We start from the raw sequence: 14,701 nt of genomic DNA, 5'->3' as shown, positions 1-14,701 counted from the left end.
TAATTTTTATCATAATTATAAAAGATTTTGAGATTGTAATCAGAATCTTCTTCACGAGACGACCGTATCTTCTACGCATTTGTCAGTGTTAAAGGGTATTAGGTTCATCTGTCAACAGTCTCGCGTCCGGGAAATCAAGTAAAGTTATTGGTTCTGCGTCTGAACACTTTCTATTTGCTTCGGGTAAAGTTGTCCCATCGGATTATGAGAGTCTGAAAAGATATTATGTGTATTACTTTATTCTATTTGAATTTTTATAATTGCAAAAACACAAATCATTTTCAAACCCGCACCTTACTATATCTTCTAGCTACTGAGCTACCTGGGCCTACAATATCGTATCATATGAAAAAAAAATGACGAGCAATCATCTAATTTCGCGACCTATAAACTAAAGCCGATATGATACGTGATGTGGGTAATGCATAGTTATTTAAATTAGTCGTACGGTGAGAGTATATAGCATTCGACTTTCGTATGACTGCTCATTGTCAACTCAATTAGGCTAGTTATATTCAAGTTGCTGCTATGTGGTACATTTTATTCTGTGTTGTTGCACCTGGCTGTGTAGTGTCAGGTAAGCTTTACCATATATAACCTTCTTTTCGTTTCGTTACGAGTTTACTTAGAGCTATGTTATTGATATCTTCATTCTCAATTTTATGTATCGTGTGACTTGTAATATAATCTTCTTTTAGTTTAGAAATTTGTTCACGTAGTATTACGTCAGTTTTCTTTTTTCTTAAGAGCCTTGGTGTGAATTTGTTTTCTGTATTCTGTTAAGGATTATTCTTTTTCTTCTGATTAGTATGTCCTGTTTAAAATTTTACTGGAAATGGTTTATTTAATTATTTTTTTATGTTCAATTTTATAAATTTTATTTGTAGATTTTTTGCTCCTCATATCGAATCGAAAAGGAAAAGTCTTGTTGTAATAAGTTTCTACGAGTAAATCGCGCTGAATTAAAAATACCGAGCATTCGACATTATAATATTTAAAAAAAAATAAAAAAAAATTGTTATATTTGTTTGTTACTAATCAAACGTTTCGTTATGTTTGGGTGTATGCAGTTTTATTTTCTAGAAACATGCATTCTATTGACATGCGATACAGAATAACGATTTGACCTTACAGCTATTACAATAGTAATGGCTCTAATCATCGTAATTACAATGAAATACATTATACAGAATTCGTAATTAACATTGAGTATTTGTAATTTTTTCTCGAATTTAATCTTTTAAAAAAACTATTTAAAAAAAAAAATGTTAATCAATATTACTCTGTATTTTTTCAAAGCGAATAATGATTATTTATAATTTACAAAATAAAAACATTTATACTTAGTGGCATATCCATATATTCTTTTGTCAAATTCTTACTTAAAATTTTCATAACAGTTAAATTATAAATAAATATAATAAATAACAATGGAATATAATGAGCAGTATAATAAATTATAAAGATTATTTATTCCATATTTTTAATGAACAACTGTATTTATTTTTATAAACTCCAAAGCGAACGGCATTACTTGGTTCTGAGGCATCAGAGCGTCCTGGGTTTAAAATAATGTCTGAATATCTTACTATAGGGCCTTATAGGTTAGTAATTAGACGAACATGAAAGCAGTATAATATATCGATATAAACAATATTAGTATTTTAAAAAAGGAATTTATAAAAGACTAAAATGTAAAGTACAATTTATTGACAGGCTGTGTTGGGACCTCTTTTTCTTTTAAGGAAAATGTTTAGAGATTATTTCTTTGCATAGTTCCAATACGGATTTATAAGCTCATGTAAATCCGCAATCTTTAGTGAAAATTCCTGCTCTAAACAGTGGTCAATCTTTAGCCAAAAAATATATCAGTGGAAAGGAAGAAAGGCTTAAGCGCGAAAATGATTGTTTTGGGATATGAATTTTATTAACTTAACTTTGAACCTTAAATAAAAATCAAAAGCACCATTTTGGCGTTTCATTCTATCGAGAGATATTTTAAAATATAATAATTTTATTAGCAAGTCAATTTTATTACGACGAATTACACATATTTTTTTCTAAACAGTTTTAGTTTTTATAACAGGATAATACGCAGAATCTTTATTATATTTAATGAGCAATAAAATGATAAGGTTGAATAAATCTTCACATGGATTTAACGATGGCTGTCGGATGTTTGCTAAGCATAGGGCAAATCAACAAGGACGTAATACCATTCGAATAAACACTAAGAAAGGTTTTTTTGTTTTTGTCCTTCGTACGTTACTCTATTCATCCGATTGTGATTAAAATTTTCATAGTTGTTCTGGTTACGGCCGCGAAGTCCTCATAAACTAGAATTTTTATTTGTTTTTCAATAGAAATATTGTATGGAGACCTTTATTACGGGTAAGATAGTTTAATTGAAAAATGATTGTCACATACAATAAGCGACAGATGTGCATAAGATCGGTATCCTATTCAATGTATAAACTTGTCAATTATTGTACTATTATTTCATAGTATATTAACAACCTGAATACGTCTGCGGGCCTTTTGGCCTTTCGCACAGAAATTATTGTAGCTTATTCAACCAAGCTACTCAAATACAAATTAGGGTGGAATTTAATTTCGATACGTCCAGCTATCTTCATGATGTTTGCTTTGACAGCCGAGCATGATAAATATTTAAATTTAATTCGTGCTTATCCGTATTTAAATTCATTATGTTCCTTAATATGAATTTAAAAACAAGTGAAGTAAAATAACAGTCTGAAAATGTCCCAGATGGGCAAAGGCCTCCTATCCCTTTGAGGAGAAGGTTTGGAGCTTATTCCACCACATTGCAATGCAAGTATGTGAATGGGCATGTGGTAGAATTTCGTTGAAATTAGACAGATGCAGGTTTCTTTACGACGTTCGCCTCCACCGTCGAGCACGAGATGAATTGTAAACATAAATTAAGCGCATGATAATTCAGTGATGCTTGTCTGGGTTTGAACCCGCAGTTCGTTTAAGATGCAGATGTTCTAACAAGTGTGCCATCTCGGATCTAATATGAATTTAAAAATTGAAAATAAGAAGTTATGTAATCTAAAGTTTTACGATCTAACTTGACGTGGATCGCACAAATGACTAATGTTAGCGAAAACGTTTGTTTGGTCGCGAGTTGAATACGAATTAGGTGTGGTATTCAAAATTTATAGTGAGAAGTGTTACTACGTAATACTTGTTTGGTTTCAATTGCCATAAATATTAATCCGTAAATCAAAGAGTAGATTAATTTTAGAGCAAGAGTATATTATAAAAAATAAATACAAATATATTGCCATACTAGCTACTTTACTGCCAAACGGCAGACAATGTTGCCAGATATTTTGTCTTTAGAATTTCGCATTCTTTCTTACAACATCTAAAATATCTTCAACTCAAAAGTGACTGAAATTCGAACACGGATGTTGATTTCAAGTAGTAGACATGCTAGAGACATTCGACATGCAGACAAACGCACTAGTGTGTGTGCTAACTAATATAACGGTTTGACAGCTCGTTTTTGGTGAGAGTCCCTAAGATTTGGAACGACCTGCCTGGGTCTATTTTTCCCGATAAGTTGAGCTCTGGATCCTTCAAGAGTGAAGTGAACAGGTTTATTTTGGATGGGCGTGTACCACCTTCGTCTTCATCTACACTTTCCATCAGGCGAGATGTAAGACATACGCCTATTCCATTACAACTATAAAAAAAAATGGAACCCGTCACCGTCAGATTAGGCTTAGGGCCAATGGTAATGTCTATTCCAAACGGGATTGTTTCACTGCCAACTTCCTAGCTCCAGGCGACTAAGATTTATGACTTATAATACTTTATAAATCACGTTGTCTATAGAAATATAAGCAAGCCAATGAATCAGCTAAATAAATTACTATCGTATGATTATTAAGGTACCACCCAATTATCACTACTGTAAAACACTAACACTTATGTAGTATTGTCCTATATACGTCTATGTGTTATACTTGTGTAGTTTAATACACACTGACTCACTGTCCCTATTGAGCCAGTGTAAATACTGGAACATGGGCAATAACAACTTACCTCACAAGATTGATGGCATATTGGCGATGTAAGGAATGGTTAATATTTCTTATAGCGTCAATGTCTATAGCGGACGGGGACCACATAGTATGTGGCATTTATTATTAAAAGTTTTTTATTTTTGATTACCTCTAAAACTTTATATTTACCTTTAATGACAGTTTGTGTGATATTTAAGATCACGTGCAGTATTATTATACGTACATACATGGATTACAAAATATGTATAATTTATTACAATCACAAGAGGACAAAAGACAAATGAACGACACTTGTCATCGAATTAATGACATCATTGATCGAGAGCTTACAATCTATGATATTCATTACGGATTTGCCAAAATTGGCATTGTTTTGATTGTCGACGAAGCTATTATTGGATGCTCGGAAGCTTTGGTAGTAAAATCAAAGTGGATATAAGTAGTTAAGACGAATAGAGTATTATAAATAAAGGTATATTGATCAAGAATTCTTTGTAGTGCACAATATAGCTTCGATGTAGAAAAAGTTAATTAGTTTTATACGTTGTCTTGGGTTCGGGTGTTTTTGGTACCGTCGTTACTTCTCATTTTCCATAACACAAGTGCTTTAGCTAAAGCACTTGTGTTATGGGAAATACTTACATTGGGATCAGAGTAATGTATGTGATGTTGCCCAAATTTTTATTTATTTATTATTTATTTATCTAAAGTTTGTTAATCTTCTTTGATTGGAATCGGCTTTAAATTTGGATTAATGTTACAAAATATATGTTATATTATGTCATAGCATGTTTTGTTATGCATAACAATAAACATAACAAAGCAGCAGCTGTCGTGTATCAACAAAAACAACAAACGATTTTCACATAAAGGAAATGTTTAATTTTTGCTTTATTGGAACATTTCTACAAGTCATTTTTTATGAGTAAACAAATAAGAATGTCACAAGCGATATACAGGAAATGTGTAGCGTGTTGTTCATAATAAAAAATCTCTTGATTCAAACTTGTTTCGGATCGAAACAACAAGAATATTGTTATAGGAATTTTCGTTATTTTATACAATACTAGCTAGCCATACCGGCTTCGCATGGTGAGAATAAGAGTCTACAAAAGACGTCTCTATGAAAGGGACAAAGGGAAAGCCCAATCCTTCAAAATCGTATTTAGAATATCAAAGTTTCATCACAATCGGATGATTAGATAAAAAGAGTATACAGAAAAAGCAAATAAATAATTTATATTTATAAGGAAATAAATATGACTTTTTATTTATTTATTTATAGGTTGGCAGTCGAGCAAATGGGCCACCTAATGATGTAAGTGGTCACCATCGCCCATAGATAATGGTGTTGTTAGAAATATTAAGCATTCCTTTCATCGCTAATGCTCCAGCAACCTTGGGGACTATGATGTTATGTCCCTTGTGCCTATAGTTACACTGGCTCACTCGCCCTTCAAATCGGAACACAACAATACCGAGTACTGCAGTTTGGTGGTAGAATATCTGACGAGTAGTTGGTACCTACCCAGGCGGGCTTGCACAAAGCCCTACCACCAAGTGAATGAGTAATACTTAATCAAATATATTATTTATTTACTTATTTATTATACATTTCAGAAATTATATTATCAGAGAGGGTTCCAATACACACGGAAAATGACATGTACGAGGTGGATATGGATAACAGGATCGTTGGTGGGGAGGAGGCTAACATAATCGATCATCCTTACCAAGTCTCATTCATTGTGAACAATTCCTATTTTTGTGGTGGATTCATTGTTAGCGAAAACTACATATTGACGGCTGGTCACTGCGCCCAAAAGTATGTATAATGATAATTGAATTGTGTCTGTACACAACTTTACTTTATAGTATAGTGGGCTTGAATAAAATGTATGTGTTACTAGGAAGGCAAAGGACGACAAAGGACCTCAACATGATAAGAACTATATACAAAATATTTTTAAAATATTATCGTTCCATGTAATAGCAACTTTTAACATTATATGATCCTGCTGGTTCAATCAAATAGCAATAGAAAACTTTGTAGACATACCACACCATTGGAATGAAAAGGTTCCAGGTGATTTCAAATAAAAATATCTTGTTCTGAAAATAAAATTCCGTTCCAAAAAGTGTCAGGTTTTTTTTTTCGAACGAATCTATATGTAAGTAATAAGAAATGGCGCTTCAATATTAAATAGAGATTTTTTGGCTTCGTCAAGAAATTTATACGCACGATAAAGTCAATTATTCTTCCTGATAATTGTTACGAGAATAAATTTCCTTTATCTGAAACAAATAAATTTTTAAGAGCAAAATATATTCATGTGGTCTTCTTTCGTGGTAACGACGTGACAAAATATATTTTTAGGTATATTACAATGAAAGGTTATTCACTATCGTTTATTTTATAAACTCGTACTACATTAATATTGTAGTCAAAAATACAGTCCTCACATATCTTTTTACGTTAACGTTACGTTATTTATTTAGAATAGTATTATTTATAGTAAGGCCGTATTAAATTATTGATATAATATTCAAATAAAAAATAATCACTGTTCAAATCATAATCGCATGGAACGGTAGCCAGAATAAAAGTCAAAGTCAAAGTCAAAAATCTTTATTCAATATAGAAGTGTTTACACTTGTTTATTGATTGTCAAAAATCTACCACCGGTTCGGAATTTAGCACATCGGACCTGAGAAGAACCGGCGAAAGAAAATCAGCGGGACTTTTTTTTTTAATAAATAAAAATAAAATTTTTAATAGCAGCAATTTCCCCTTGAATTCAAATTACATTACTCGAGACAAAAAATAAACCAACCCTCCAGTCATGAGTGGGTCAATAAGTCAAATTCTTATACGTTTAGCAAAGATTGTTGTACGATTAATATTATATATATTACGCTGTATATGATAATATATATTTAACATAATACTTTAACACGTCTTAGAAATGGTTATGACTTTATGGAAACTAGTTACTTGTATCGTTTATTATTTCCACATTAAATGTATTGCATACAATTTTGTTGCAATGAATGAAAATTAAACGAGCCAGGAAAATTTATGCCAAATATCATGTTAAATTTTATGTTAACACATTCAACATATAATTGATAAGCTAGCTATACTTATTGCTATAAGGGTAAAAGAGAACCCAATCATTAACTAGAAGACATTTTTGGTCTACCGTCTTAAAATAAAGAAAACATAAACTTTAAGGCAGAGCTGACCAGCAACTGCAAAACATTTGCCTTTCTCATAAATAAAACATAAATTATTTAAAAAAAAACCTGCTTTAGTCTAAGCGTATCATTAAATTGTTTTATATTTTCGCAGCGTCGATCCTTCAACTGTAGTTCTGAGAGCTGGTAGTTCGTTTCGTAAGAATGGTACGATTATCCCAATAGCTGAAGTAACACCACATCCGGAATATGATAATCCTGCCTTTGATAAGGACGTGGCGTATATGAAGACAGTTGAACCGATCAATTTCACGGACACGATTAAACCGATAAGCTTACCGCCTAAAAATCGTAACCTAAAGGGTGATATTTTAGTCAGTGGATGGGGAAGGATGAAGGTAACAGCAATTTAAAATATGTTTAATACTGTCCAATTACAGTTTATTAATTGACTTCGTTGATAGTTGTATTGTCTATGTTAAGAAAAAACCAGTTTTATATGTTTATTAGGGTTTTTAGTGGTTTTCAGCGATTACAATAACATAAATATTATTAAATAATATACGTTTTAAATATGTTTGATAGGCGTTCAGGTTTAAAATAAATTATAATTTCTTGTTCTATTTTTAAATGAAATGAACAAAGACAATAAAACTTATTGAAGATGTTAAGTTATTAATTTAAAATATTTTAATAGATATAAACAAAACGAAAAATTTTCATTGGTCTTTTATTTGTTTAGCTTCAATGTCATTTTAGGTTTTAAGGAAAATGATACAGAATTTTAATTATTGGAAATGATTTCTTTTCATGTTTCTTTGGCTAATTGATTAAACCTTGCTTATGATGGAGGAAAAAATATCTTCGAATGAGAATCACATTTACCAAACTTAATATCTGTAATCTGCAGTTTGAACAGTAAAAAGGTTTCACTCTCGCACTCAAAATGAAATACATTTTAATCGTCTCAACGCTTGCGAAAACATTCAATTTATCTCCTTAACCTTGTACTGTTCAAACAATTCAAAACTGATTGTTCTTAAGGATCAGTACAAACTAATTGGTTTCAAGTGTAATTAATACCGCTTGCAGTATTCACAGAAAATGAAATGATACTATTTAGACAAATGTGATATTGACTAGAAAAATTAATTAAAATCCGTTAATTTTTCGAAATAAACCAATTGAACACTTTTTTCGTATGGAAAAATGAAAAGATAAAGCACAAACATATTCAACAATTTTTGGTGTTGATTCCTAGAAACGAATTAACAAATGTCTAGGAATGTAAATATCATGGAAACCTCTGGTGAGGTCAATGAACTCGATAAAAAAACTTTAAATAAATGGCGGAGTTATTTTTAAACGAAACAATGAACATTTTTCTAGCTATAATAGTTTTTCATGATTGAAAATTTAAAAAGAAACCTAAAAAAACTTTATAAGTTGTGAAATTTTGACCTTTGCACATGTTCAAAATAAATGTAGGGTAAAAGGACTTCGTTTTTATATTTTAAATTTTTTCCCAATAAATTCAAAATTGGTCGACTCCCAACATTGGTCCATCTGGAATGGCCCATGTGAAAATAATCAAATATTTAAGGTAGCTCGATAAAGCATCTACCGTTAGAAATGAACCAGTTAGTTTGCATCGCCCCTTATTTGAATCTCTTACTTATACCTTCTAACAAATTAAAACAAATGAAATCGAAAATCTACAAGTTTAAAACAAAACTTCAAATGTCGTTGAGCATATTTATAAAGGCATTCTAATTGCTCTTTAATGTTCTTAAGAGTTTTATTACTACTATTACAACATCAAAATTACTGAAATAGCCTAAACAGAGTAATTGAAATAATTTTAGTAAATAAAATTAAGCGTTAGAGTTCATAGTCGAGGTCATCAGACACGATGAAATAAAGTTTAATGGCTGCCTTTTAAGAATATGTCCGTTCATTTGTTTAATCGAATGAAAACACTTTTTCAAATATGTATACACCCAGGAAAAGTCTTAGATTGCTTAAATTTTATTGTTATAATTATGTATTGAATTATATGTTTTTTTTTTAGCAAGGAGCGTCTTCAATCCCGAATAGATTGATGCATGTCCAGTTACCGGTTGTAAACTTTATACAGTGCTTCCTCGTGTATCCGACAGTACTAACCAGAAACATGTGGTGCGGTGGGAATTTCTTCTTAGGCGGTGAAGGAACTTGTCAGGTATGATTGAAGATTTAGTTAAAATTACTGTTCGTATGAAATAAATAGATAAAGCAATATGTGATGAGGTTATCAAGATAAGATTTCGAAAATATTTTCGAACTTTAATACATTGAGAGATTATGAGGAAAATAATTTCTATTTGTACATATGACTCCCTGCTTCTAATTTGTATTAGATACCAGTGGAAACTTGATTGGTTTATGTATTATTTTATTGTTTTTTTCATATAACTGTTCTATTGTACTTTTTGTTTCCCGAAAATAAATAAATAGATAAAATAAATAAAAATAAATAATATTACCAAATTTTTAATTTATGTATGTCTGGCATATAAACCAATCTGAGTATCTTTTTGACCGATTTTGACCAACGCTATACATTGAACTAGTGTCAGCTGTGTGTAAGAATGGGCTTCTTCAGGGATAGATACATCTGTAAAAATATTATATTAACAGTAAAATTCGATCGGAAATAAATCAAGCGCAAGGCTTTACGTGCATTTAGAGGCACAGGAGTGTAATACTGCTAACTTCCTAATGGCAGATGAACGCTTCTGATTATTCGATAATTTCCAAGAGAAAAACCTAATCGAAATTCCCTCATGATTTGTAGTTTTACAGGCTAGTCACTAAATTAAATTACTAGTTACATAATAAACATTAAAATATATCTAAGAGATAGTACAATACGTCTAAGAAGTAGAACACAATACGTAACTATTCTATAAATCTTTTTCATACAAAGGGTGATTCGGGTGGCGCGGCGATACAAGATGGAATGGCTGTTGGCATCGTGTCATTTGGCAGGGGCTGCGGTCAAGCCTTTTCGCCGAGCGTTTTTGCGGATATTGCGTCTCCAACTATACGAGATTTTATATCGGAACACACTGGACTGTAAATAAAATAATACGTTTTTTAATATGTTTCATAGGCGTTCGGTTTTAAAATGTGTTATAATTTCTTGTTCTATTTTTAAATTAAATTAACATAGACAATAAAACTGTTTCAAGATTTTAAGTTCTTAATTTAAAATAATTTATAATAGATATAATCAAAATGAAATTTTTGTTTTTGTTATTGGTGTTTTGTTTGTTTTTATATGCATATAAAAAGTCTTGCCAGATTGTAAAATAATGTGAACATTATAAATAAAATTTGTATTAACATCCCCGCTTTATTTGTTAATATTAAATGATTTTATTTCTACGATCTGTTTTCATTACTGTTTAAAATATGTTATCCTCATAATTAGCTTCATAGAAATATAATATAAAGAAAAAAGTAAAGCAACAGTCTGATATTGTCCCACTACATGGCAAAGGCAGCCTTTCCCTTCGAGGAGAAGGTTTTAGCGTACTACATCACCCAGCTCCAATGCTGGTTGATAGATTGGACGTGACAGATTTTCATCCACTGCGTGCAGGTTTCCTCACGATGCTTTCCTTCACCGAGCACTAGATGAATTATAAAAACAATTAAATGCATAAACTCAGAATCATCGGTTATTATTATTATTCGCGTCTTTTATTTATTTGGGCCCTCTGTGGTTTTTGTTATTTTTGATTATTTCAACTCAAATAACCTGTTTACATGTGTATTGTGTTATTCGTTTACCTATAAAATTAGTGTTGTATAATTAAGACCCATTGAATTCAAAGATCGATAAAAAACTAAACATTTGCGTCGTGCTTCATTTGTTTTTTAGTTATTATTCAAACGATATTGCAAAAACATTATTAGGTATATCACAAGAAACCAGAACTTAATAACTTCAAAGAAATAATTTAATGAAACTTAAATTTTAAAGAACACTGGTAATAAAATGTCCTTAATAATAAAAGTATTATGTATTAAAAAAAATTCATACTCTGGTTAATAAATGTAATCTCTTATTTCATGGGAGGTCTTTTTCTGCAGAATCATATTCGTATTAATATCGGCATTATCATTGAATGCCATAGGTCATAGGTCTTGGAAACATGTATGCAACTAAAAAAACAAAGCGCGCCTCATCGACTAACATTCTTATTGTTTTTAAAAGTTTATTTTTTATAATTTTTTTACATGCTTTTGGAGTTAAATTTACTATATTTTAACCCGATATTTATGTATATGTTTTTGAATATTGAATTATTAAAAATGGACCAATAATTACCATCTCTGGCGGTTGTAAGGAGCTGTCACAGCGGTTCGAAAGGCCGGCATCTTTTCCCCTTACACGAATTCTCTGAACTCTTGCTAAGACAAAATACAAATATTGATATGATGAACAGCTTATCTGAAACCGTAATTATTCGCTTTCGAAACAATGCTTATAAGAGCAACATGTGAAGGTAAATTCTCGATCTAGGGAATCAAATTATGAATCTTCTAATTTTCTACCCTTAGGGTATTTTTTTTTAAATTGTATTGCCATCCAAAGTAAATTATAGTATACAATTTACAATAGGCCAACGATATCTTTGGCCTATTGTATGTGTAGTAACATAAATAAGTAACAAATCTACTAATTTATTTTATTTAGAGCGTTTATAAAAGACAATTGTCTAAGTTATAGCGACTTTAGGAATGTATTTTTTTTTTCAATTCGCACCAACGAAATCGATGCAATGGAACGCGATATTAAGAAAATAACCTTCAAATAACCACAATGACAAAGCTAGAAAAAAAACCGCGGAACCAGATTCATACTTCATATTAGAGATTTAATATTCACATAGACTTCACTAATATCATACATCAAGTGACTTAGGATAAGTAAATGTTGTTGCCCAAGCACGAGATATTATTTAATGGTATATCTCACAGGAAGCAGCCATACAACCGTGACGTGACGACCTTGAAAATTAGCGAATCATTCCCGAACATCACATACAACGACCAATTACAGATCACGATTGCGTGATGTATTAAAATCATTTTGCCTTTTGCTGTATAATCGTTTTTAGATTTATTATGAAACTAGTCTTTTCGTCGGTTTTTGTTCGAGCTGTTTGTTTCAATTTTGATTACTATTTTGTACACGTACTAAACTTTGAAACGAATGGAATTAAGAATGTGGAATACGCGAGGCAAGAACCATTAGGTGTATAATTTTTTGATCTGCTTGTTTATATTGACTAACGCTTTTTATAATAGAGGGTATTCCAGAATACTTGCATTTATGGGAGGGCTAAATTGATAATTATCTTTAAAAAAAGATCAATTCTCTAAATTTATACAAGTTTAAAGAAATAAAATAGGAATTTATTTGTCATAAGGTATTTTTTTGCAAAAATTGCTGATTCATTTACAACATGCAAAGTGTTTAAATTTTCCACTGCTGGGCTAAGGTATCCTCTCCATTTTGAGAAGAAGCTTAGGAGCATATTCCTGTGCGGGTTGGTGGATTCATATGTGGGGCAGAGTTTCATTGAAATTAGACACATGCAGGTTTCCATACGATGTTTTCCTTCACCGCTGAGCACAATATGAATTAAAAACACAAATTAAGCACATGGAAATTCAATGCTGCTTTCCTGGGTTTGAATCTGCAATCATCGGTCAAGATGTACGCGTTCTAACCACTGGGTAACATCTCGGCTCATCATAAGTCTCATCTATTTATTAGATTTGAATTTTTGTAATAGTTTTTGAGCCGAAATGGCCCAGTGGTTAGAACGCGTGCATCTTAACCGATGATTTCGGGTTCAAACCCAGGCAGGCACCACTGAAATTTCATGTGCTTAATTTGTGTTTATAATTCATCTCGTGCTCGGCGGTGAAGGAAAACATCGTGAGGAAACCTGCATGTGTCTAATTTCAACGAAATTCTGCCACATGTGTATTCCGCCAACCCGCATTGGAGCAGCGTGGTGGAATATGCTCCAAACCTTCTCCTCAAAGGGAGAGGAGGCCTTTATCCCAGCACTGGGACATTTACGGGCTGCTTATGTTATGTTATGTTAATAGTTTTTGATTCTGGCATGTTGAAAAAAAACACTTTTCCAACAAGGTTATAGATCGGGGATTGCAGTGCTAGTACTACATAACATAATTATTTATTACAAGTATAATTAAGAAAAACATGCTTACAAATATTTTTATATTAAAAAAAAACAGTTTTTATTAACACTGAATTTTAGAGATGACCAAAAAAGTCCATCCAATTTGTTTAATTTCTTTTAAATATAGAAATAATTTTGGTAATAAAAACAGCAATTACTGAAAAATACTATGAGGTTGACTGGCAGAGAATGCCTTCATTTACTTTGTTGTGGTCAATAAAGTCTTAAAATAAATAAATAAATATGATAAATAAAAACAAATCACATCACTCTAATTTAATTTGCAACCAGATTTTTAATTTATATTTATTCATCTTCAAACAAAATGCTGGTTTAATATATGAGTATCACTGGTCAAACATTTAAAAAAAATAGGTAAAAAAGTAAATAATGTATTAATTAAACATTTGGCGTGTTTATAATGTGAAACTAAATGTTAGCAGACATGGTGTTTGTCTCCCGAAATAGTTTATGATTTAAAATAATCATTTATTATAAAAATATGTTATTTTAAAAAATAGGGAAACGCTTTCGAATGTGAATTTCTTGGTGGTAGGCTTGCAAGCACGTCTGGGTAGGTTAGGTTAGGTTAACCTTTCACGTATCATATATTCTACCGCAAAGCAGTAATATTTAGTATTATTTTGTTCCGGTTTGAAAGGTGTGTGAGCCAGTGTAACTACAGGCACAAGGGATATAACATCTTAGTTCCCAAGCTTGGTGGCGCATTGGTGATGTAAGGAATGGTTAATATTTCTTATAGCACTAATGTCTATGGGCAGAGGTAACCATAGGCCCGTCCGCCAACCTATATCATTAAAAAAAAGTCGTCTCAATATCGCGTAACAACGTCACAGGTTTGGTCGTCAGGGTGATCCATATTATGCTTTACACGATAGAAGAGGAACAAAGAAATATTGGTAATTCTATGAAAACTGGTATTGTTATTCACTTGTTTATTTAAATTATAGCTTTGGTAAACATTGTAGAACGGAATGTCCCTCTTAGTAGTGTTGTCCTTCTCGAAAAATAATGATAACATAATAAAATCATCCTACGTGACGAATAAAACTCAAGTAAAGATTTTTATCATAATACGTGCTTGTTAAAATATAAAAATACCAAAGGGTATTTACTCAACTCCTATTTATTGTTTAGTTTTCTATATATATATTT

The 14,701-nt window shown here is 31.3% G+C and overlaps 1 protein-coding gene across 1 annotated transcript; it reads left to right on the top strand.

The window, feature by feature from the left end:
* The first annotated feature begins 528 nt into the window (after positions 1–528).
* LOC125077998 (trypsin-3-like) lies at positions 529–10,377 on the top strand. Its single transcript, XM_047690132.1, has 5 exons — positions 529–577; positions 5,679–5,883; positions 7,411–7,654; positions 9,328–9,477; positions 10,225–10,377. Exons 1-5 carry the CDS (start codon positions 529–531, stop codon positions 10,375–10,377), a joined length of 801 nt encoding a protein of 266 aa, XP_047546088.1.
* Positions 10,378–14,701: the final 4,324 nt, after the last annotated feature.

The sequence above is a fragment of the Vanessa atalanta genome, chromosome 4 (genome assembly GCF_905147765.1).
Source record: "Vanessa atalanta chromosome 4, ilVanAtal1.2, whole genome shotgun sequence".
Classification (NCBI taxonomy): domain Eukaryota; kingdom Metazoa; phylum Arthropoda; class Insecta; order Lepidoptera; family Nymphalidae; genus Vanessa; species Vanessa atalanta.
Note: the sequence above shows the minus strand (reverse complement) of the source record. Positions and strands in the feature narration are given on the sequence as shown.

Bases quoted from the DNA above. Each gene is read 5' to 3' on its own strand.
- LOC125077998 (XM_047690132.1), top strand. From the start codon at position 529: ATGTGGTACATTTTATTCTGTGTTGTTGCACCTGGCTGTGTAGTGTCA. The intron at 578-5,678 runs GTAAGCTTTACC...TATACATTTCAG, and splicing joins ACCTGGCTGTGTAGTGTCAG to AAATTATATTATCAGAGAGG. The intron at 7,655-9,327 runs GTAACAGCAATT...TTTTTTTTTTAG, and splicing joins GTGGATGGGGAAGGATGAAG to CAAGGAGCGTCTTCAATCCC.